Here is a 25,000-nt window from a genome sequence, read left to right on the forward strand (position 1 = left end):
GCGCATTTAGCATATTTATTTAGATTATGTAAGAAAAGGTTGAAATACCTTCTGCCGCAGATAGTTTCAGTTTCCGGGCATTTAAGGTATTGTAAAAGGTTTAGCGAAGACACTTTCATTTTGTCGGCAGCCTCAATGAGGTCACTAGAAAGTAATTTGTCGAATGCGGACCCGCACTTCGGACTACTCGCAATCAACTTTAACCATAGATCTTGCCCTCAAAAAGCAGCAGTTTACTATAAATCTTACGATTGCATTGTTTTGAAGGACAAGTAGTCGGATGGTGTTGCGTTACTGTCACTGTTCAATCCTTATTCAAATTAGGTAGTGTTTACTCACGTATTACATTGAATGTATGTTTAACTATTTCGAGTTCTGGATAAGGAAAGACATTTAGTTTCTTCGTGTGCTTTGAAATTCACTTTCTGTAAATAAACCCATTGCAATTTCGTTAAGGATACGTATTTGGTCTATTCGTGTGTTATTGCTTGTTCTTGTAATGTGTGGAAGTTGTGGCGTTTACTACATGGAAAGAGCAAATGGTTTTATTTATTCACACCACACCACACTTTCAGCAACTCGTGAATTTTGTATTCCACTTATTTTTGAAGTTCATTGCTTTCAGTTAGTAATGATTGCTTCAGTGCTTAAAAGTTTGGAGAAACCATATATTCAAGATTCAGTAATTTTGAATTCGTTGGTTGACACACGCAATGAAATTGAAGAATTCTTACGCCGTCAAACGGCTGGCACTCAATTCCCAAGAAGTAATATATCAAACTGTAGCCTTGGCTCCTGCTTGTTTGAGGTTGTGACCCACAGAGAAATCGCGACTCTTGTCCAGGCTTTGTTTTCGATTTCTTTTCAGTGTTTTGCGATTTTTGCGATTTTTCGCAATTTTCGCAAAAATCGTTAAAATCGCAAAAATCGCAACACTTTAGGGGGACTTGTTTTCTCTAGCTTTTGAGATTTTTGCGATTTTTCGCAATTTTCGCAAAAATCGTTAAAATCGCAAAAATCGCAACACTTTTGAGGACTTGTCTTCTTTAGCTTTTAAGAGTTTTGCGATTTTTGCGATTTTTCGCAATTTTCGCAAAAATCGTTAAAATCGCGAACAGCACACAACACTGAAATGGTAGAGAACACAAGTCCCCGAGAAGAGTCGCGATTTTTGCGATTTTAACGATTTTTGCAAAAAATCGCAAAAATCGCAATTTTCGCAAAAAATCGCGAGTCCTAGTTGGGGATTTGTCTTCTTCAAAAATCGCAATTTTCGCATTTGCGTGCAAACCTGGACATAAGTGAAATGCCGGGCATGTTGCGATTGGATGAACGATCCGAACCATCGAATTGGGAACTCTTCTTTGGAGATGCAGTTGACCTCCTCGATGAATGTGAAGCGTTATGGGAAAAAAGTGATCCTTATCGTCAGGAACCAGTCCAGATAAGGCTGGAGTGTCTTAGACGGGCGGTCCAAACCATATTACCATTTCTCTCAGAGACCAGTATGGTAATGGAGGAAATTGTCAGAAACTTTCACCAGTTGCACAGGCAGTGGATCAGTAGCAAGCGTTCAACGTGCACCAATATCGCTCTGTATTTACTTGTCGGTTCGAAAGTGGAAAGAAATGGAGACAGAGGTCGACCGAGTTTTGATATACCAGAAGACGTGCTGCTCAATCTTCGATTATTGGGCCTTTGCTGGACTGAAATAGCAAGAATGCTTCTGGTATCCCGTTGGACTTTTACAGCGGCGTGTTGTTGAGTATGGACTGCAAGAAGTTACAGGGTTTTCCCCCTTATTCGATGAGCAGGTGGATAACACAGTAAGGCAGTTCACGAGGACATGCGGAAACTTGGTTGGGTATTCGTTGATGTCAGGGCACCTTCGCTGGTCACTCGGCTTACGGGTGCAGCGTGAGAGAATAAGAGCAAGCATTGCTCGTGTTGATCGACTTTTTGAACGCTAACCGTTTTCAAGTGGGTGCTTAGACTTTAATGCTTTTTTCAGCGCTAATAGAAATGGGTGCCTAGACTTAAATACTTTAGCTTATGATCTTCATTAATCAAAATTTGGACACTTGTGTGGAAACCAAACAAACCGATTATACCGAAGGTGTACTAATCGTCGGCGAAGCGACTGGTTAGCGAATGGATATTGTATTCTGAACTTTGCCCAGTGTCGCCGACGATATTGAACTTGAATGAATACAACCCGCAAATGTGAGTAAATGTATTCGGGAATAAGAAATACGTCGTTAAAGGTGAATAAAATATATTTCTTGAAGATAAATTAGTTGTTAAATCTGAATAAATATATTCCTGAATAATTATAACAGCATTAAATGAAAAGGAATATAAACTTTGTGAATTTTGCACTATCTTGCTAACCATACTAAAATAGCTAATGAGAGATCCTTTTTTCGTTCACCAACATGGCGGCAATGACGTAACGTGAAAACCACCTGGCCATGACACAAGCATAACTGTACAAAAGCAAAAGTGTCTCATTATAGGGTGGATTGTCACTTATTTAAAATGTTCTTATAATATATTTTAGTATTCGGGGCATGAGAATGAAATTGGCATCATCTTAATGATGACCTCGAACCTGTGACGGGACCTTAAATTTGTTAAGTTCGGGTTGAGTTCAAATTGCGGCGAAAAAAAATCATACCTGTAGCAACTACATATGAGATGAAGATTATTAGTATAAGCAGAGAAGCTTTCATAAATGTCGTAAAGCCAAAGGGTTTCATCCTTTTCCCCTACTTTACGGTGCAAGACTGTTCGACCGTCGGTTAACTTTAAACCAGGGAGGTTCGCCATTGCTTAATATCCAGACGTGAAATGGTTCGTGGTTTTTACATGTAAGGGTGCGAGTTCCTATCAAGTGGATTCAGTGACACCTGGCTGTGGTGAAGACAAATATTTGTTAACGATGTTTAAATATGTGCATACCTTACTCACCCACTTTACATTGCGCGCCTTTGTCGTCTTTATTATCGGGGAATTTGGAGCATCTACTTCGATACGTGGTCAAATATGGGCAAGTATATTTGAGTTATTTTTGCACTCGAGAGAAAAATTTGAACAATTTTGTCAGGGAAATAAAAACACTTCAAAGATCCTCGAAGAGCATTATCCAGTGAAGTTAAATTAATTTTGATCTGAAATACAGAAGAATACCTTGCTATATAGAGAGCTTTTCTATGAAGCCTGGAGCTACGTCTACAGTGAATTCAAGAGGGAAATACAGTTTCTATGCGTGGTATCAATTGCTTGAACTTATTTAGACTTTCTTTTCATTTTTTTTTTTTTCGGATTGCACTTACCCCTATCACTGGGTCACGGAATATGAACTGTGGACTTCGGACTTCGGACTTCGGACTACGGAAGTGAAACTGGATATTTACCAAGATGTTGTAACATTTAAAAAAAAAACCCACTGAAACACTGTGAACTTAAAGGAAGTCGGCTAAAACTCCTTCAAACGTAGTGTAGGCTACCCCTAGCCTCTTGTTAATAAGCAAGCAACCCATATTCATTTTATACCCAAGCAGTTTGCAATGGAAAAAACAAGGCAAGATGGTTAATTCGCTGCTTGGCTGGTTCTTGGTAAATAATGGAAGCTCTTACAGCGGCGATAAGCGAGTATAAGTAAACTAAAGATAGTTTCGTGCAGCCCGCGCAATACACAGTTGTAGCATTAGATGAAATGCTCTTATTCTACGTTCCTAGAATTTCTTGTGTAAATAAACGCAAGCTGACCTTCTGACTCCCATAGTTTTCAAAGTGGTCTACGTGAAGGAATGGAAGGGTATACGGTGAAAGTGATCGGGTTGTTTATGAGGAATGAAAAGAATGAAAGAGAATATAAATGAACTGTTTCACGGTGACGAGAAAGAAGTGAAAAGGACAGCACGGGAATTCGAAATGCAAAAAAACTGTCTGGACTGTTGACATGAGGTGTCTTCCAAGGTTAGCTGACAAACTTTGGCAGTTAATGTTCTTCCCTCCCGTAACCTACTTAGGCTATACCTAACCCAGGGGATCCTGTGGGATTCACAAGGGAGCTCGAGGGCAAACGGCCGACTGTATACTGTATAGTCGGTTAATTCAGACAGATAATAATAATTAAGAAAGTCCGGCCTCAGCCACGAAATTCAGTAGACGTACTTATTAAAAGAAGAGAGTAGTGGCTGAAACAAACATAAATGCACAAAAGAAAAGAAAATGGCAACACGAGCTCCTTGACAACATTGGAGCGTTTGCTGAAAATTGAATGAAAACGTATCATACCAATAGCAACTGCATATGAGAGGACGATTATTTGTACGAGAAGAGAAGCTTTCACAAGTGTCGTAGAGCCAAAGGTTATCATCTCCTTTCCTTACTTTACGGTGCAAGACTCTTTTGACCGCCAGCTTAGTCCAGACGTGAAATGAACTAGTCGTAAATGGTTTGTTGTTTTTATGGGGGTGAGTGCCTGTCAAGTCATTGTGGCATCCGTGATATCCGCCAGTGGTAAAGAAAAGGAAGTCTAAACGTAAGGGAGAACTGATCCTCCTCGCAATTATATCTGGACAATTTAAGCAACTGTCCCTTATAGACACCTGAAAAATTAAGGTGGCTCAATGTTGAAACCACCTGGATTTTTCACGTGTCTATAAAATAAAATTGCTTAACTTGTCCAGATAAGTACGAGAATTAATCACTTCTCCATTACGTCTATGACCGGCACTTCAAGTGTTTACATTTATTTCAAAAGGAAGTTTATTTGCCAAGGACGTTTCTAATTCTGGATGAAAGCCTCAATACACCATATTTGCAGTATTGGACTGGAACTATTGCAATAGAGTCTCATGCGGGGAAATGTTCTCAAATTCAAAAGCTTTTTAATATATTCTCCCGCATTAGCCTCCATTGCAAGCTTGTTCCAGTCCAATACTGAGAATACGAATTGAATATGGTCTTTTTACCACATGAATATTTCATCTTAGCGGTGAAAAATAACGGGTAAAATATTTTGGCAAATCATGACAATACAAGGACGTTGACGGAGTCTAAGACGATCGGCCGATAATGTAAGGTGCATGTCACAAAAATATCATCTTCTGTCTTCAGAACACTTGTTCTCGTGAATAACCTTAATTAAGGGGTGTAAGAATTTTTAGCACTTTTGTCCACGTTAGGATCACAAGGTTAGAGTTATGACGGGCTGCAGTTTCTGTTATTCCAATACTGTATTTCGTTCTTTCTGTATTAGCAAAAGATGTGGTATTCCACTTATTTTGAAAACTGGAATACATGTAATTACCAAATTCTCCATGCATTGTGTAAGCGTAAAAATGGCCTAACAAACTTTTTAAAACAGCTGTGTTTGCCATATATGAATATTTAATGAAGCATAGTTTGAGCGAAGCCTCTTCCTGTTTACAAAGAAATCTTTTAAACGAGATATGCCAAAAGGAGAGAATCTTACATAAAAGTAAGGGAAAAGAAAGAGTAAGGAATATTAGATCTAGCTTTTTTCGTGATATCCACATCTTGAATAATGCAGAATTAATGAACTATTTTTAACACCAGAGGCAACAACTGTGAAGTTGTTAATTATATAAGTGGTAATTAAAAAGATCGTTAGCGGATGTTTACGCCTGTTCACGAAAGAAAGAAACGATCCTCGTCGACTTATTTGGACAATTTAAGCAATTGCCTTTTATAGCTGGACACCTGAAACTGATTCAGGTGGCTCCAACGGGATTCGAACCCACGACCTCTGCGATGTCGGTGCAATGCTGATCTACCAACTGAGCGATTCGAATCCCGTTGGAGCCACCTGAATTTTTCATGTGTCCATAAGGCCCCGTCCACACGTATTTGGCTATCACTGGAAAATTTGGACCATTTACGGACTTCATAAAATGTCTGTAAATAATAAATTTACAGACTTTAACACTTAACCCCATAAATATAAAATCTTTGTAAATTTATTTTACAGATATTTTACAGAGTTTTGTTGAGTAAAGCTCTATAAAATGTCTGTAAAATGTTTATAAATTATTGGAGCTACAACAAGAGGAAATACTTGAAATTTACAGACTTTATAAAATCTTGCAAAAATGTCTATAAATCGAAAATTTACAAAGATTTTACGCCGTTTGGTCATGTCTCATAAAATGTCTGTAAATTGCGCTCTATCATCATGCGTGTCCTGTCTAAGTTACCAAATGGTTTTGGATCTGTATGCCCTGTTCACGATGATTTTGAGTGTCGAATATTTATTACCTAATTAAATTATGTGGGAAACTGTTGAATTAGCCCTGCATGTTGCACTGAGTTCGGTTTATCAAAAGTTCGCCGGTTGCAACCTCTAAAATGCCTATCGGTATGTGTTTTAATAGTTCGACTTAGATCAAGTCTTAGGCCCTGTTGATATGGAGAAAAGTTGTCCTCGGAAGATGGTCACCCTCCCAGAGTCAAGAGCTGCCCGGCTCAGTTTCGATCATCAGGAGACTGGGAAGATAGTACTCGTGCATTCTCTCATCATCTTGCCTCGACCAAGTTGACTCCACTGAGCGAGCCAAAGTGTTAACATGGAATAAAGTTGGCCTGGCCAGGAGGGCGACCCTACCGTTGACAAAGGGTGACCCGGCTAGGTGGGTTTCCCTTCTAGCCGAGCCATTTTTTTTCCTCATGTAAACAGTTTACTTAAACCGCATTTTATGGGGAAATGTAGGAAAAGTTGGCTGGTCCAGGGTAACTCCGGTAAGCGAGTGACCCTTCTTCCCGGGACAATTTTTCTCCATATAAACGGGTACTTAGGGCCTCACAAGATTAGACCGTTTTAGTTGTTTACAACAATTGCAAAGGCCATAAAATCTATGTAAATTGACACAAGCTGGCCATAAAATAGTTTTTTTTGCGTAAATTTCGTGTAAATTGCTGGGATGAATCATGCAAATAACATGTAAATCAAGGCCTTTGTGATATAGGAGTCCCAGCACAGAATGAGATTGAGAAAGTAATGTAGGCTAGTAAGCAGACTTTATCATGCCCCTTGAAAAAAGAAAAAAAAATAGCATTGGTGTTTAGCTGCCCAAATTAATCGTGCGGGTTTCAGTCAATTAACGTGGGTGCTTTCATAGCCCGTAGCTGCAGGTGAGAATTACTTCTTATGAAATAATGATCGAAAATCCGGCAGCCATATTTGTTATTTAAGTGATTAGTATCCAGTCTCTTGAGAAAAACAGAAAAGGAAATCTCAAAAGGAACACACTTTCCCCCGTTCCATATTTTGATTGAGGAAATTTGCTCTGCATCTTTAAAGCAGAAAATTCTCCCCGGTTTTTCCACCCAAAATGAAAGCGCCCCAGGAATCGCACTGGGCTCACAACGGGTTGTGATTGGATGTTGGTACAAAGAGAAGGATTGTGGACATTTCACAATAATTACATGATGCACCAACTTTGTCCGCCATTATGAATTGCCCCGCCGCAAGGACTCTGGGAACGAGATCGGTTTGAATTATCGGTTTGTTTTTAGCGCGGGCGATCAATGCATGTGCTCTTCCTCTCTTTTTCCCTTGTTGGACGACCAAAATTGGATCTTTGCGATTCCTTAACATATTTTTCGGGTGAAATGGCACGCATTCCACCAAATAAACCCAGTAAACATCGACGGAATCCGGAAGAGAGGGCAACGACAATTCAGGTCAGATAATCAGCATTAGCCAGAAAGATACACACCAGTGACATGATTCAACCTCAGACAGTCTCCGAAAGGGTTAATCGGTGAAGACTTCATGGCAAAAATAGAGACCTTCTTCAAAACGTAAAGGGAGTTCTACGAACGTTTGGAACAAAGGGTGGCCTGGCCGAACAGCTACATTTAGCGAATGGGCGGGAGGATTCAAAAGATCCGAAAAGCAAAAGACTGCCGGAGGAGTTTTCGGTAAGTCGTCATCTTACTTACAATTTACTTTCAAACTTGTACCCAGCTTTTTGCTCCCTAAAATTGTTTATGTCGCCTTGTTCCTAAGACATTTTGTCATTTTTCCTCTGTTCCCCGGTTCAAAATAGCCATCTTCCCTCGTTTCCCAAAACGCCAAGGAGGGCCTCAGCACAGTCATTACTTTTGCAGACCTACTCCCTTAGTAATTTCACTTTATATTGTATTAAGGCCCTTTAAGACAATAACAATAATAACGAATAGGAAATTACATGTACATGTAATATATGGATCTCTGTATACCCAGCCCCTTATTCGCCACTTGCAGATGCCTTGTTCTTCAAACGATGCCACTACAAGAGCACAATAGTGGCCGGTTATTCTGTAGTTAATCCCTTGTCACCTGTATAACTACATGTACCTTCACTGGTTTCTCATGCAAGAGGAGCCAGAGCAAGCTAAATTTTGGACTGGGCGCTTAATAAGATTACTCCTTTGACACTAGGTTTCACTGAAAGGTCGGTTACACTTCAGAAGAAACCACCTGGGAGATTATCTCCCTTTGGTCTCCCATAATTGTCAATACCTCCGTCAATCCCACCCAAATAAAGTATCTTGATGACAAATCTTACTTCCATCAATTTGACCAAAATATAAATTATCTAATTTCTTTGATTGTCCAAGATAAGGCAGTTCTGTGGACTTGATCGCTAGGTTATTGTTCCAGATGTGCTGCAACAGTATTTGCACAGAAAAAGCAAGTTAAAGCATGGCCTAAAAATTGATTCGAAAGAGTATACAAAATTAAATTTACAGCTATGCTATTAATAATTAATTGTGTAGCATATACCTGAGGTATACAATCCTTAACTCACTGTCACACCATTTTACTTTGTTACCTCATGGGTAGCATATACCTGAGGTATACAATCTATTAACTCACTGTTTCACCAGTTCACTTTGTAACCTCTTGGGTAGCATATACCTGAGGTATACAATCCATAACTCACTGTGTCACCATTTCACTCTGTAACCTCTTGGGTAGCATATACCTGAGGTATACAATCCATAACTCACTGTGTCACCATTTCACTTTGTAACCTCTTGGGTAGCATATACCTGAGGTATACAATCTATTAACTCACTGTGTCACCGTTTCACTTTGTAACCTCTTGGGTAGCATATACCTGAGGTATACAATCCATAACTCACTGTGTCACCATTTCACTGTGTAACCTCTTGGGTAGCATATACCTGAGGTATACAATCCATAACTCACTGTGTCACCATTTCACTTTGTAACCTCTTGGGTAGCATATACCTGAGGTATACAATCCATAACTCACTGTGTCACCATTTCACTTTCTAACCTCTTGGGTAGCATATACCTGAGGTATACAATCCATAACTCACTCTTTCACCATTTCACTTTGTAACCTCTTGGGTAGCATATACATGAGGTATACAATCTATTAACTCACTGGGATTTTTATGTTTCCCATATTTCTTACACTGGATGTAAGTACAACAAAGAAACAACTGATCACCTGAAAAGGCTGACAAAAATCAAATTTAATTCAAGGGCACCGAATAATTGCTGACACTGTCGTTGTCATGCAGTTTATAACTATCTACATGTATACTGACTTTCATTCAATGGGTGCTTTTGGTGTTTCATATCATACCATTATAGGTTTATTTTCAGGCAACACAAGATCAGTTAAAGAAAGTCACGGTAATGTTTGTACACGTACATGTACATTATTGAAAATTACTCCTTTTATGAATGAAACAAATTTTCTGAACAAAATAGCTTTCAATGTCTACCCTATAGAGAATTCTTTACAGAGAGACAAACACTTGACATTGACAATTTTTGTTGTTTAAAGTGCATATCCTATATATTCAGGGTTCTTGTTAAGAGCCGGTAACCGGTTATTTTTACCGGCTGTTCACGTAAATGTTACCGACTGTTTCACTGAAATATTTACCGAAACTATCCAACAAATGTTCGTCAGTTCAAAGGTGAAATGACATTGCGTTTATGAGAAAATATGCTTTCCCCTTGCAACCAATCCTGTGAAGATATCTGGCACATGTTATCGCTTCGAAAATATACCATTTGTTAAAGCAATCCAGCTTGTTCTTGCCAACTCATCCCTCGAAACGATGTCCGCCATGTTTCCTTGCCATTCCTCCCGTGGCCAGGGGAAACCGGCATCCACGCGTGGAAACGACAGATTTGGTTTTCAACCAAAGCGTCAGAAAAGCGGTGGCGAGTGAAAATCATTGAAATAGCATAACCTATTTTCTTTGTGCTGAGTATTAAATTAATTATTTAGCAGCCCCTGGCCAGCGACAGCGATCGATACGAACGTCAAATTAAGACTTGAGCTCGCTAGCCCGTGCAGGGACAGGTAACAAAGTTACCTGCTATTTTTGGTTTTTTACCTCCTGTGCAAAAACTTAGCAAGAACCCTGATATTGCACATGTTTTATTGTCTTTTCATCATAGGAGAAAGAGGGAAGGAGAATTCGAGTGCCCTTTTTTATAAGTTCTTCACTAGAGACTAAAAGTTACTACGCCAAATCCTCATGAATGAGTTAATTTGCGAGTGCAGTGTGTCCGAGAAAGAATCTCTGTCGCAAATGTCCAGTATTTTGCTTGCGAATAGACATTGGGCCACCATATAAGTTGAAATTCTCTTCTACGCGACCACTCACCCTCTTTGCGTTTAAGAAGACTTCTTGATCTGATCAGTGCTTGTCGTTCCCCAACGACTGCCAGCACGCTGCCCAACTGAAGGAATTTTATCCTGTGCCGTCAAGGTAGTAAACGCGGAAGCTCATATCTCCTCATTGTGACGAAAATAGGCCCTCTCTTTTAGCGGTACTGCTGTTAGATTAAACAAATCCGCAAGCCTGGCAATATCGCATTTACTTTTGTTGTGAAATGAGGAGTTAAACATTAAAGTAACTGCCTGGTGTGTGACATGATGACAAGAAAATAATATAAACAGACATGGAACGATTCACATGGAGAATTAACTCTTTCGGTTCTACATTTACTATTTTTATTCCTGTGTCATACTGCACTACGTGATCTCGATCTTAACAACTTTAATGAACAGTTACGGTTTATTATTATTGACGTGTGGTTTGGGATCACGTTGCTTTTTCACACCTTTGTTCCTAGACTGTGAGAAAAAGTATTCTAGGAATTTAACCTTGCGTTCAAATTTCTTTGATGGGCCGCACAAAAATTTGGCCGGCTCTGGCTCCTTGTGCAAACAATGTCACATGTTCAGTAATGTGAAGCCCTTTATACCAAGTCATAAAAAGATTAATTTTAACCAATCAGTCAATAACTGCACAGCATATATTCGGCTGTATTCCACATTGCTTGTGCAGGGTGATATGTAACTATTTCCTATGACATGGTATACAAGCTTTCTCGCTTGTTACTTGTCACTTGCTTGTTTGCATGTACATGTATGTGGGCCTTAACAAAAAAAAATTCAGTTGTCTTCTGGGGTATTCCATAGTAGACTACTCAAAAGCATTTGCATTACTAGCATTTTTCATGAAACATTGATAAAGCTACAGGTAAAATTTACTGCTTGTAAGAGCACTTATTACCACCTGCAAACGCTCAGAAGTCGCTTATCCTTTGCAGAACCTCCAACATTAACCAATTGCTTTACGGGTGTGAAAAGGTGCCATACCTGTTGCGCTGAAAACTAGGGAGAACCCTGTACATGTACCATTATGTATTAGAGCTAGCCATCTAAATACACCAATCATATTGTGATGCAGTTAATATTGCAATTTCTCCCACCAAAACCTCAAATTTTATTTGATGAGTACTTAACCCATTCATCCCTGAAGAGGCCCCCATTGACGAGTAAAATCGTCTGGCATTAGACAGAGTAAAATCTATAAGTGTCACTCAGAATTTTATCATTCTGTAATACAATTCAGAAGTTTTCATTGGCCCTGCCATCCTGGGATATGAGCTAATATTCCATGCTCTACAAAATGATGGAAAGGGTACATGTCAGCTGAAAATATACAGTTACACAATGAAGTCAGTAGATTTCTCTCTATTTTGGGGACATTTTCAATAAAACAATATTATTGCGTTCAGGCTTGTTGGATATGAAATAACCAGTCGAGCATGGAAAACAAACTTGACCAACATATCCTAACAATGATAATGATAATGATAATGATAATAATAATAATAATTTGTGAAGCATAATTTAGCTTGTTATGTGGAGCGAAGCTAATAAGCAAAAGATCATTAGGATAATTTGTCATTTGTTTTGTTTGTTAGTTTGTAAATTTTTACTAAACCGATTGACTCCTGGGAGTTTACTCTGTGTAATGCCAGACGATTTTCTGATCATTTTGTACTTTGCAACCACCTCATAGTCCATACCTTGTCATGGTGGGGTTGCTTGTGTACCTCAATGACCCGGAGCTAGCCCAATGAGAAATTCAGCATAGGAAAATGCTGTTTGTTGTTTTTGAGTAGAGGTCAGACTGAAACACACTACAGTGTACATTTATGTAATGGACAGAATACAGCCTTAGGCTGCTAGCTGGATACCAGACCTGAAGTACATTGATCAGTTTCAATGTAATCTTTAAAAGTATCTATAATATTAAATTATTATTGCAAAACAGATTGCATTTTAAATAATTTCTTGTATGTGATAGTCTATTTTTGACTTTTGTTATCAAAAGGCACAACCAGTCTCTTTTTAATCATTTTTATTTTACCCTAACGAGTTCTGTCTCTCTCGGGTAGTCAGTCCATTTTTTACTGTTGTTATCTGAAAGCAGAACCAATTTTGTAATAATTATTAAATGTACTAATGAGTTCTGTCTCTCTTGGGTAGTCAGTCCAGTTTGGACTGTTGTTATCTGAAGGCAGAACCAATTTTGTAATAATTATTATTTTGTACTAATAAGTTCTGTCTCTCTTGGGTAGTCAGTCTAGTTTTGGACTGTTGTTATCTGAAGGCAGAACCAATTTTGTACATACAAAGCATACGTAAATTGAAAATAACTGAACTCAAAAAGCGAGTTATGTGTATTTGCCACAGTGTTGCAGAATTGTGCGAGCAAGAATTACTCTAAAATCCTCGCGAGAATTGCTGCACGCCACACGAGCTACACGGGGCAAAGTCTCTGGAAAACGTTCCCTGAATGACGTTTTGTGGATTTATGCTTCTCCATTGTGACTTAAAAGGTGTAAAAAAAAGTAACTGAATATGTCAGAAGCGGACTCTGATGCGATATCTGCGACACCTAAACTTGCGAAATGAGTTCTTGAGTTACACTTAATGATTAGCTAAGGGTGATTTCAAATCACTGTAAGCTCATTTGCATATATTTTTTTGTCTGCCTAAGCTCATCATGGTAAGATACAAGTTTCTTGCAATAATTCCTTTAGCTCTTAGCTTCATTATTCAGTTTCACCTACACAGGAACATTGCTTATGAATGGCAAAGTGATTTGTTACAACATTCTTCGAAAATGGTATTATGAAATTATATAATTGATTGATTGACTGGTGTGACTCTTTTCCAGGGCCTTCATGTACTTCAACCACAAGATGCAGTGCTGAAGGAAATTGAGCATTGAAATTTAATTGGAGGGAATTTCCTGAGATGCAAGAAACAGACAGTGCTGATTGCAAATTGTGATGCAATTGTGAATAATAATTGATGTCTTTGTGTCAAAACTTGCGAGGGTAGAGGTTTCATTGCCATTTTGGATATACCTTGTGAACATTATTAGGTCAAACTGTTTTAGCTGGGTCAAGTACATGTAAATTTGTTCCAGACATCAGGTAATTATGGAAGAGTCGAATGCTCTCACATTGAACTGGGTGAATACAAGGGAGAAATATTCACTGCAACAATCAGTGACTTCTCTGTTCATATACTGTAAGTTTTTTGACAAAAATCAAGAAAGGTTTCACTGTCCCTTGGGTCTGAGGAAATTGTCAGTCATCGTTCAGTGGCAAATACATCAAACACAAGTGATCTCTTTCTAATAAACACATCTGCATGTGGCAACAATGATTTAAAGATAATTAGTCATAGCATACTAATTTGTAGTATTTTTCATCTGAACTGGCGGGTGGCACACCTCATACAGTTGGATGTAACTTGTAAATTCGGTCTAACTATGCAGTTAATTTGTCATAGTATACTAATTTGTAGTATTAATTTTTTCATCTGAACTGGCGGGTGGCACACCACATACAGTTGAATGTAACTTGTAAATTCAGTCTAACCATGCAGTTAATTTGTCATAGTATACTAATTTGTAGTATTAATTTTTTCATCGGAACTGGCGGGTGGCACACCTCATACAGTTGGATGTAACTTGTAAATTCGGTGTAACCATGCAGTTAATTTGTCATAGTATACTAATTTGTAGTATTAATTTTTTCATCGGAACTGGCGGGTGGCACACCTCATACAGTTGGATGTAACTTGTAAATTCGGTCTAACCATGCAGTTAATTTGTCATAGTATACTAATTTGTAGTATTTTTCATCGGAACTGGCGGGTGGCACACCTCATACAGTTGGATGTAACTTGTAAATTCGGTCTAACCATGCAGTTAATTTGTCATAGTATACTAATTTGTAGTATTTTTCATCTGAACTGGCGGGTGGCGCACCTCATACAGTTCGATGTAACTTGTAAATTTGGTCTAACCATGCAGTTAATTTGTCATAGTATACTAATTTGTAGTATTAATTTTTTCATCGGAACTGGCGGGTGGCACACCTCATACAGTTGGATGTAACTTGTAAATTCGGTCTAACCATGCAGTTAATTTTTCATAGTATACTAATTTGTAGTATTTTTCATCGGAACTGGCGGGTGGCACACCTCATACAGTTGGATGTAACTTGTAAATTCGGTCTAACCATGCAGTTAATTTGTCATAGTATACTAATTTGTAGTATTTTTCATCTGAACTGGCGGGTGGCACACCTCATACAGTTCGATGTAACTTGTAAATTTGGTCTAACCATGTAGTTAATTTGTCATAGTATACTAATTTGTAGTATTAATTTTTTCATCTGAACTGGCGGGTGGCACACCTCATACAGTTCGATGTAACTTGTAAATTCGGTCTAACCATGCAGTTAATTTGTCATAGTATACTAATTTGTAGTATATTTCATCGGAACTGGCGGGTGGCACACCTCATACAGTTGGATGTAACTTGTAAATTCGGTCTAACCATGCAGTTAATTTGTCATAGTATACTAATTTGTAGTATTTTTCATCAGAACTGGCGGGTGGCACACCTCATACAGTTGGATGTAACTTGTAAATTCGGTCTGGTCTAACCATGCAGTTAATTTGTCATAGTATACCAATTTGTAGTATTTTTCATCTGAACTGGCGGGTGGCACACCTCATACAGTTTGATGTAACTTGTAAATTCGGTCTAACCATGCAGTTAATTTGTCATAGTATACTAATTTGAATTTTTTTTCATGTGAACTGGCGGGTGGCACACCTCATACAGTTTGATGTAACTTGAAAAGTAGGTGTACCCATGCAGGTAATCCATGTGGTTAATTTGTTTTAGTATGGTAGTATTACCCAACTGAACTGGCAGGTGAACTGTAAACCTGGAGGTAAGCCGCACCCTGACCTTACCAGCTGAAATTTACGGAAAAAAGTTTTTTGACAAAAAACAAAAGAAATCCAAAGCCTAGTCTTTAGAAGTCAAGTTCATCCACTGTTCATCAAACTTTAACTCACTATTCACTAATATTGAAACGGAAAATACTTTAATGTAATGAACATCGTTTTTATCAACTTGGACATATGATTGATCTTTTTCTGGTATTTGTTGACAGGAATTTCTTAAACACAGTTTTGCCATAGATTTTTTTTGCATTACAACAAGAATATGAGCGGAACGTTTGTAGCTTAGTACATGCAACTAGGCATAAAATTGGATGCAAAGATGGAAAACTGGCCACCAGAGGCAGCCTTTTTCAGATCTTCCCGCAGATAAGCCGCGCCCATTTCTAACGACTATATTTGTAATTGGGGTAACATAAGCCAGATTTTTATACTTATTTAATAATAATGAAATCCCTTGCATATATTTTATTCCTTATTTTTATGAATTTGTATGTTATCAAATAGTGATGAGTGAATTTAGGGAATAATTTCACACATGCTTTGTCCAGAATCAAATAATTTCATAAGCCTTAAGGCAAGAAAAATTATTTGATTTTGGACAAAACACAACTGGAATTTCATCAGCTATAAATCATGGTTGACAAATCGCAATCATAGGACGTGGGTTTTTCGAAAGTGGACACCATTTTGGCACGGTAGAAACAGTTGCCATGGTAACTCATGTTATTAATTGAATTATTTTATTGAACTTATTGCAAGAATTTTATTGTACACTTAGATTCTATTGAAAGTAATATAAAAAAATGATTATTTTTAGATTTGAAATAAAATTTATGCATTCACAAACTCTAGAACTTGTTCTTTTTTCTACGTAAAATCGACTAACCTTTCATCCATTTCACTTTTTATTAACATTTCCTGGCTTACGTCAGGTTTTAAATGCTATTATTTACAGAGATATTGTAAACATTTTGCTGAGATTTTGTGCACTAAAACACCAACATTTTAAAAACATTTCACATACTTTACCCCTCCAGTTTTACAGACATTTTATTGACATTTCCTGCCTTCTGTCAGATTTTAAATACTTAATTTACAGAGATATTGTGAACATTTTGCTGAGATTTTGTTCACTAAAACACCAACATTTTAAAAACATTTCACATACTTTTCCCTCCAGTTTTTTGAGGGTTTTTGTAGACATTTTATAGACATTTCATGCATTCTTCTCACTCACTTTTTACAGAGATAACACTGACATTTTATATGGATGGATTTACAGAGATTTTTTCTCGTGTAAATTTTACAGAGAAAGTAAAGAGATTTTACAGACATTTTGTACTTATCGCATAAAATCTCTGTAAATTTTTCCTTCAATTTACATAGATTTTATTGAGATTTTGTACACATTTTATGTCATCGTAAGGACGAAAATGTGTTAAATTTTACAGACTTTTTATGGAGTTACAAAATCTCTGTAAGTGTGCAAATTTACAGAGATTGTAATTTACAAAGAAAATGTGGACATTTAACAGAGATTTTACCAACTTTTTTGAAGTCTGTAAATGGTTCAAGTTTTCCAGTGTATTTTTGATCGGCAACGTTTTCTTTCCGGATTAAACAATATTCCCATCCACACCTAGCGTATTCAAATGCAATTTGCCCGTCCACACTTATCCGAAACGTATCCGGATTCAATCTTGTATCCACAAGGAAACATAGGTAACAGAGCATGCGCCATAAAGAAATAATATTGCCCTCGGCAGCACACGGTTTCGGATTCATAGCGGATTAAAAAAAACATCCACTCTGGAGAGAGTATTCAAAAAGTTTCGGATTCACCTGCGAATTCGCGAGATACGTGTGGACGGAGGCCGTATCCGGAAAGAAAAAGTCGCGGATTCAAAAATATCCGGATACGTGTGGACGGTTTATGAGAGACAACTGCTTAAATTGCCTAGATAAGTACGAGGATCATTCCTCTCTTTTGCATGTAGCCCGCAGTTCAAATATATACATTTCTTTCATTAAGGACTGTTTGACTCGGATCGTTCTTCAGCTTGGTCCATCTGCCGAATGCTAGAGGTTTCTTGAAATCGGTTAAAAATTTGAACACTCTTCCCCTCGCCAACTAGGGGGTTGTAATAACCATTATAAAACTTATTTATAATTCACGCGCTCAAAAGCCAATCAAAAATGGATAAATTCCTCACGTGCATGACTTTTGAAACCCAATGAAAACCTAGATGAAAATCTCACGTGTTTTGGATATCGTATCCAAAATAAAACGTTGTTTTCATTTGACTCCTCATTGGATATCAAGATTTACGCATCAAAACAAAAAAAAAAAGAAAATTCATTACCTGAATGTTCACAGTCCGTCTCTTGGTTCTTGAACCCGCTTCAAGAGGCTCTTAAGCAGAGTAAAGCCGATCATAAAATGGCAAAGGAGACCTTAGCGCGTAACCATGAGACCGTTGTCGCATAGCCTTCGCCCTTTGTAATAGTCAATAGCTCAGCTAGTCTGCTGTGGAACCTCTTATACTCCTCAGCCATTCCACCTGTTGTAGAGAAAACTAGTGGCGTGAAAGATCCTTGCTCTACCTCCATCACGCTGTTGCCATAAGGTCGCTTCTTTTCATTTTCGTGCCGTTTCGGAAGATTTGCTTGGAACTGAGGTCTCTGTAAAAATCTGCAATTGGCTGGCAAACCCGGAAGTCAAAGAACGCAGACCTTCTTCTCCTCCAAAATCCACAAGCATGTATATCAAGCCTAGCACGCTTTGTGTCGGATACGTGTAATTATTTCGAGTTTTGATTGGTTTACTGGATTGCCTCCATCCTTTTTGATTGACCAAAGTAATTACTGTGGTTTTGGTTTTACGACACTCAATTGAAAACCGCTTTAAGGTAAGGGTAAAGTTAGCGGTTTATCTTTACTTGAGAATCAGCATTTGCGGGACACTTTGTAACGTTAATTGTCAGTATTCCGAAACACTAGTGATATTGAAGTTGGGGAAAAGAGCAAGGGAACACTTCGTGCAGCTTATTGAAATCAGCCTGCATCTAATTAGGGACATTTCTCGACATATCTGGTGATAAGACACGACGTAAACAATAGTCAAGGATAAGCCACTCACTACGAAAATCAAATATGTACAGCAGCTCTAAGTGTCGGTGGAAAAAGCATGTTCAAAACTACGGGGAATTCACCCTCACTTACGATGTATTCTCTTGTGCGGTAAAGTAGGTATAAAGTTTGTCAGTTGGTGCTCAACAATACCCACAATGAGGGGCCTTAGCGGTTCGAACATTATAGAATTAGTAGTCTTATTTTTTTTCGGCCTACTGTTGTTGGGGCTAGCGTGTTTATTTGGATCTAAATAAAGTACTACCTACTTACCTACCTAGGTATTGAGTGCCTCAGAAAACAGAGCTTTCCTAAAGAAGAAAATGCTTCGAGCTATAAACTTCACTTGCTATATGCAGCACAAAAAAGTTCTTTTGTTGTCGACCACCACGTCTTGACCGCCGTAGCTGTGTTCAAGTCGGAGGATATGGTCGCGAAAATAATAACGGGAAGTGTTGCAGAAAGGGCGACCCTTACACTGGCACAATGCACAGATGCGTTAAATATCGGTTGAACTTCTTTTTCCGCCCCGTAAGTGATGTAATTTTGAATTACAAACGCAAATTTTGTGTTGCACTGTAATTCTCACGCCTTAAGACTGTTAAGAGGCTGTCTCCTTAAAAGCGGTCCGGTCGATCTGGTTTGAAAAATAGATTTCGCTCATTTCTTGTGTGTTGCAAGACTTTCGTGCGCTTATACTAAAACCACAATCCGCTTGATCAGATCTTTTAAATTATTTGAGCTTTGAGGGATTTTTAGTTCACCCGCTCGAACACTCCTGGCGCCCTACATAGAGGCTTCAATTTGGCCCAAATTTGAAGATCCATTACTCAAGCACTACAGCCTGTACAAAACAAAAACAATTGGCAGTTACTTCACGCCTTTTGAATGCACAAAGGTGAATTTCATTAACATAGAGATTGAATGAAGCTACCAGTGAGACATTAAAGGCACCCAGTCCCTTATCATACACCGATCAACTTCAAATTCTATACATTTATAAAAAAGTGAGGCGGTCTTTTTCAATCAAACCAACGCAACTGGAAAGTAAGTACCATAAATAATGTCATTACGGAGAGAAACCTTGCGTCCCGTCCTTGATGGAATATTTATAGCTCTCTGAACTTGCCTAATTTCGGCGATCTCCAAGTTTTGGCTCCACATTGAAAGACTCGTTAACACAGAGCCTTGCACCAACCTCGCACCCAGATAGATGTAAAACAACCCTAAATAAACGAAAAAGACATTTAAATGCATTACAGGTCAATTAAAGGGGAATAGACCCTCTTTTACCGCTTCAGCTTGGCTTACCTTCCACGGATGAATGCATCAGCGTTCGAATTTCGCGCCATGATTTTACAAAAAAGGACGATCTCTGCTGTCCAATCACTGGATCCCTGAAGGTGCAAATCGAGGTTAGGTATCTAAGTTGCTTTTTCTCTGCCATTACCATTCTTACATCGAAGTTTTTCTTCGACAAAACCGTACGGTGAACATCAGTGAAGATTGTCGCCATATTTACCTCTTTGGACAACCGCTGACCAAAGTCATACTAGTGAGATTAAGCATGCGCGTTTTTTAGACGCGAAAGGAAACTGATCTCTCACAGATTTTTAAACTTATCGTCTCTAATAGGGAAAAGATACTTAGCGATATAAATGTTGTTGTGTGAAGACAAGTTAAAAGGGAAATCAGCTCCCTTCTGGTTTCCCAAACACCCCACTAGCACTCGTCAGGTACAGCCGACAGATGGGTGGGGAGGAGTGTGTCGGTGAGGATTTTGAATGTTATTCCAATAAAATATGTCAAATTTAGACTTTCTTCACGCTAAACCTGCATTTAATTTGCATTCCGACTGATAGACCGAAACACGATATCACACATGGGTGTATACTCACTCAGTAATGTTGGTGTTTCAAGCAATCTGATTGGTTTGATACACTGAGTCCAACAAACTTTGCACTGCGTTCACTTCTGTCTTGTTGCAGCATCGCAGTTTCCTTCAGACTGCAAACAAGCCCACCATAAAATCCTATATATATGTATGTTGCTTTCTTGCCCTAACTAAGCAAGACAAGCCTGGGGCCTGTATTCACTGCTCTGATTGTGTGGTCTCGAAATAAACACTATCCTCACTGAAAATTGGGATCAAACTGCCTGCAGGCGATAGTGGAGTTGTTATACACACTATTTGCCAACCAATATCATATCACCACAGAGCCAATTACTATACGAGAAAATTTGTTACCCAGATATCGTCGCGATAGGCTGCGGCTGTCAGCTGCTGATCAGTGCAGAATATTCCATGATGACAGCCAGAATTGTCGAATTTAAATTTCTTATTGTCATTTGTTTCCGCAGGTCATCTTTATGTCAGCTGTATTGTCTTAGAAAAACTGACAAAAATGAAAAGAATGCAAAGGAATTTTTTGAAACGCTAGTGATTTATTATCGATAGCATCCTTTTGTTCCACTTTTCTTTAACTTTTATTTTTTGCTAACAAATTAAGTGCATTACAAACCTTTTCTTATAAATCTACTAACACTATTACTAGTACAGCTTATCCTCGTTGGGCAATCACTGAAAAGCTGATATACTAGGATGTTTATATATTAGGTTTCTATAATATCAATCTATTACTATTTAGTAAAATCCAACTAGTGGTCTATTATCAATGCTGCGTTCTGATTGGTTGAGCTACTAGTAGGCTATTTGTTATAGCCCACTAGTAGCGAAAAGCGCCGGCTTTGAAAACCAAAACAACAATTAAAGTCCAGCTTTAACTAGCGAAAGATGTTTTGTCTCGATATTTTTTTGACCAACTAGTTGGATTTTACTAAAACAATTATTCCTCTCGCCTCCATGGCCTCTGAGTCAATAGCCCATTCGGGCCCGAGGAATAATTGTTAAATACCAACTACTCAGATACTGACTATGCTTCTGCCAGCTAACAAACCGTATTAAATATATACCACTGCTAACATGACTCATTTATACAACAAAAGGCATTAACTAAAGCTTAGTTTTCTTTTTGCTCCCCTGGATAGTGCCAGGAGCCTATAACTATACGAGCATACGAATTCATTGTATTTGCGGAAGGCGTTTTTACAGACCGAGTTATTTTTAGAATGATTTTCCAGCGAAATCTGACCTTTCCAGCCAATCCCAAGTCTTGCATAAAAAATAAGTATCCACGGAATTGAGCATTGTCACTCGTAAAAGCCAAACTATATAAGAAATCGTCTAGAAGTTCCTTGATCTGATCTGTGAAAATGCCGTAACATAGGCGTTAAATAGACCTAGTATTGGAGTAGTAGCTAGGCTCCTGGTAATGTAGAGCAAAGAGGGAGTACTGCCTAAATTTAACTTTATGGGTTTACCGTTGAAAAAAAAAATTAATTAAATAAATGAATAACTACAGATTTTACTACCAAGGCAAGCACGATACGAGACAGACATTTTCCCGTAAAATGAAACATTTAAGAACAGTTCGTGTTTCCCAGTCGTGTCAACTTTCACGATGGCGCCATTTGACTACAATTACCAGAATTCAGTTTGTTCTCCTTTTCTTACTTAAATTCTTTATTCCCAGGGGGTAAAAATAACAAAAGCTCTAATAAGTATGGGACAAGCAAAACCTGAAGGATTCTGGTAGTTGTAGTGAAATGGCGTCATCATGAAAATATCCTATTCCAAATCTTATGCGGGAGGAGTCTGCAAAGCGAGGACTGGTGACCAGCAACATGATTGTTTAGTTTCTTTAATTTTCTCGTTCCCAGGGTACACCCATTTTTCGCTCCAAAACAGCGATTCCTTCGGTTAGCACTGAATAAAAACTACTTCTAACCACTTCAGAAAGAAGCGCAGTTGAAGTAAGTCGAGACCATTGCTGAATTCGAAAATGATTGGATCGACCATCAACTGTTTCATGCGAATCACAACAAAATATCAAAAGTGAGAGGAAAGCAATGTGGCAATGTTGTAAAAACCAATTTCAAAGATTTTGCCTCATATCGAAGGAGTTTCCGCCTTTACCCTATAACGCAAAAGTGGCTACAAGATGGTACCGCGGGAGTGAAGACAATGGCTTATTCGATCCACTCTCTTCTAGAGATCAGTGGACCTGACTGCTTATAAGAGCCCACAATTCTCCGACAAGCCGGCGGTTACAGAAATAGTGCTGTCTGATTTAACATGAAAACAGCTTCAGATCACATGACAATGGGGAGAACCTCATCTCAAAATATAAATTCCTGTTACTTTAATCGCTTCGTGACTATTTCAACCTTTTTAATATGACAAAGGTGTCAGTGGTAGTTCTTCAAAAATGACACTGGTCGGAACGGCACTTAATTTAGGAGAGAAAATGAAAATTTATCCTCAAGTGCTGACGTTCTTCATAAAACCTATATTTGGTCATTTTACGTTGTTGTTTTGCTGCCAAAAGCAAAGAAATGGACAAAAATAAAAAGATGCACGTGCAGAGCGTGCAAAGCCACTGCTTTTGCTCACTAAAGATGCAAATTTGTGATGTTCTCGTTGCCGTCGCCGTTGTCGTTGCTTAAGCTCCCTAATCGCAAATAACCACATACTTCTGTGCGTGTGCTTTAATTCACAGAAGAAAAAACACCTCCACCTCATCTACCCCAAATGCTGAAGCTCCCGCAAGAAGAGTTAACCTGTTCTGAACCCCTGTTGGGACAATGTAGTTGTCTCCAAAATTTGTGGATGAACTGGCCCAACCAGTCGAACGCCTATTAATTAGGATATCCTCACGTCCAAAGGTAGGACCCTTAAATTTATGATTACGTATCGCTTTGAAAGAATTTTTTACATTGCTTTTGAAGGGCGGCAGTCCTTCGGCGTTTCGTAGCGAGAAAATAAACGCCTTTTCTGTGGCACCGAATTTCCAATTACCGTTTTGTGGCGATTCTGAAAGAAAGAAAAATCATTCATTGTACTTAAAAATAGATCAAAAAGAAATAGCGTATTTAGACAGAAAATAATAAGAGGATAAGTTATTCACCTTTTAGTCACCTAGCAACACTTGCTAACTACAGTGATAATTACGTAAGTTCCCCTCAAAATTTCAAACACTTTCCGGTGAACAAGTATTGAGAATGAAGATTATTATCAGTTGAGGGGCTTTGTTTTCTGATAACACCAAATTCTCATAACTAGCCAACAAAAAAATCTATGGCACTAGTTAGGAGAATGAAATTCGATATCACAGGAGTGAAAGGACTTGAGGCCCTGAAATAAAACGGAAGCTAAACATGATACGTCATGTCACCAAGTGTCCCGTTGCGTCGAAAAAAACTGCCAATGTATCAAAGAGTTTTTGTATAAGCACCATTTTCCGCATTTGAAAAGTCAAAGGGATTACTAAAACATTTCCGTAATGGTTCTCCCAGAAAAACTGGGTTTGGGTGTGCGGCCAACCTTCTGAAACCATTACCCGATTTCAGACCAAAATCTGAGATTCTCCCTACCCCATTTCATACCTGACCAAAAATTGTGTACCTATTTTAGACCTTATTTTCAGATCTATTTCAACTGTAACACGGTTGGCTTAATAATTTGAGAAGAGCTTTGTTGAGGGTCTTATCACCAGGAACCCATGACCCGGAGCCTACAACACCCATATACTGGGCCTATATATGTCACGGCATTTTTACAGACCGATCTATTTTTAAACTACCTTTTCCGAAAAAAACTAAGGCAGTTCCCGTTTGGTGACGCTATGACGTCATCTTAGTTTCTTGTAATTGGTCATCGGGCTCCGGTGCGAGTCGCATTTGCGAGAAATTCAATCTAAAAATAAGTCGGTCTGAGAAAACGCCGTGACACGAACACAATAGAGTTGTAGGATCCGGGTTATGGGATCCTGTTATTGCCTAAGGACGAATTAAAGAAGAAGAAAAAAACATACCCACTTAAGACAAACCATGCCCTATTTCAGACCAAAATGCTCAAAATCGATACCCTATTTCAGACCAAGACGGATAAAAACCACACCTTTTGGGGCCGCACATACCTATATAACCCATATAAGGGAGTACCCCACCCCCCCCCCCCCCCCCGAGATGGGGGAGTTATTGTACTAAAGAAGACCACGATTAAGGGACACGTGATGACGTTTAGATGCCCTTGCATATTACTTGGTTTGCTTGGGATTTTCACTTATTATCTCTGAAATACCGGTGCAGTACTATTACAATCGTCT

At 38.5% G+C, this 25,000-nt stretch overlaps 3 protein-coding genes across 3 annotated transcripts in view; all 3 read right to left on the minus strand.

The window, feature by feature from the left end:
* The window catches only part of LOC138004271 (protein slit-like), a 13,958-nt gene extending 10,746 nt beyond the window's left edge, over positions 1-3,212 (minus strand). Inside the window, exon 1 of the mRNA XM_068850747.1 lies at positions 2,678-3,212. Coding sequence (XP_068706848.1) covers positions 2,678-2,759 — 82 coding nt within the window. The 5' untranslated portion in view covers positions 2,760-3,212. The remainder of the gene's footprint in view (positions 1-2,677) is intronic.
* LOC138003616 (latent-transforming growth factor beta-binding protein 1-like) overlaps positions 1-25,000 on the minus strand; it is a 75,080-nt gene that overhangs the window by 39,135 nt on the left and 10,945 nt on the right. The gene's annotated exons all lie outside the window — the stretch shown is intronic.
* The window catches only part of LOC138004272 (uncharacterized), an 8,183-nt gene continuing 4,409 nt past the window's right edge, over positions 21,227-25,000 (minus strand). The window contains exon 4 of the mRNA XM_068850748.1: positions 21,227-23,706. Coding sequence (XP_068706849.1) covers positions 23,387-23,706 — 320 coding nt within the window. The 3' untranslated portion in view covers positions 21,227-23,386. The remainder of the gene's footprint in view (positions 23,707-25,000) is intronic.

The sequence above is a fragment of the Montipora foliosa genome, chromosome 5, assembly GCF_036669935.1.
Source record: "Montipora foliosa isolate CH-2021 chromosome 5, ASM3666993v2, whole genome shotgun sequence".
Classification (NCBI taxonomy): domain Eukaryota; kingdom Metazoa; phylum Cnidaria; class Anthozoa; order Scleractinia; family Acroporidae; genus Montipora; species Montipora foliosa.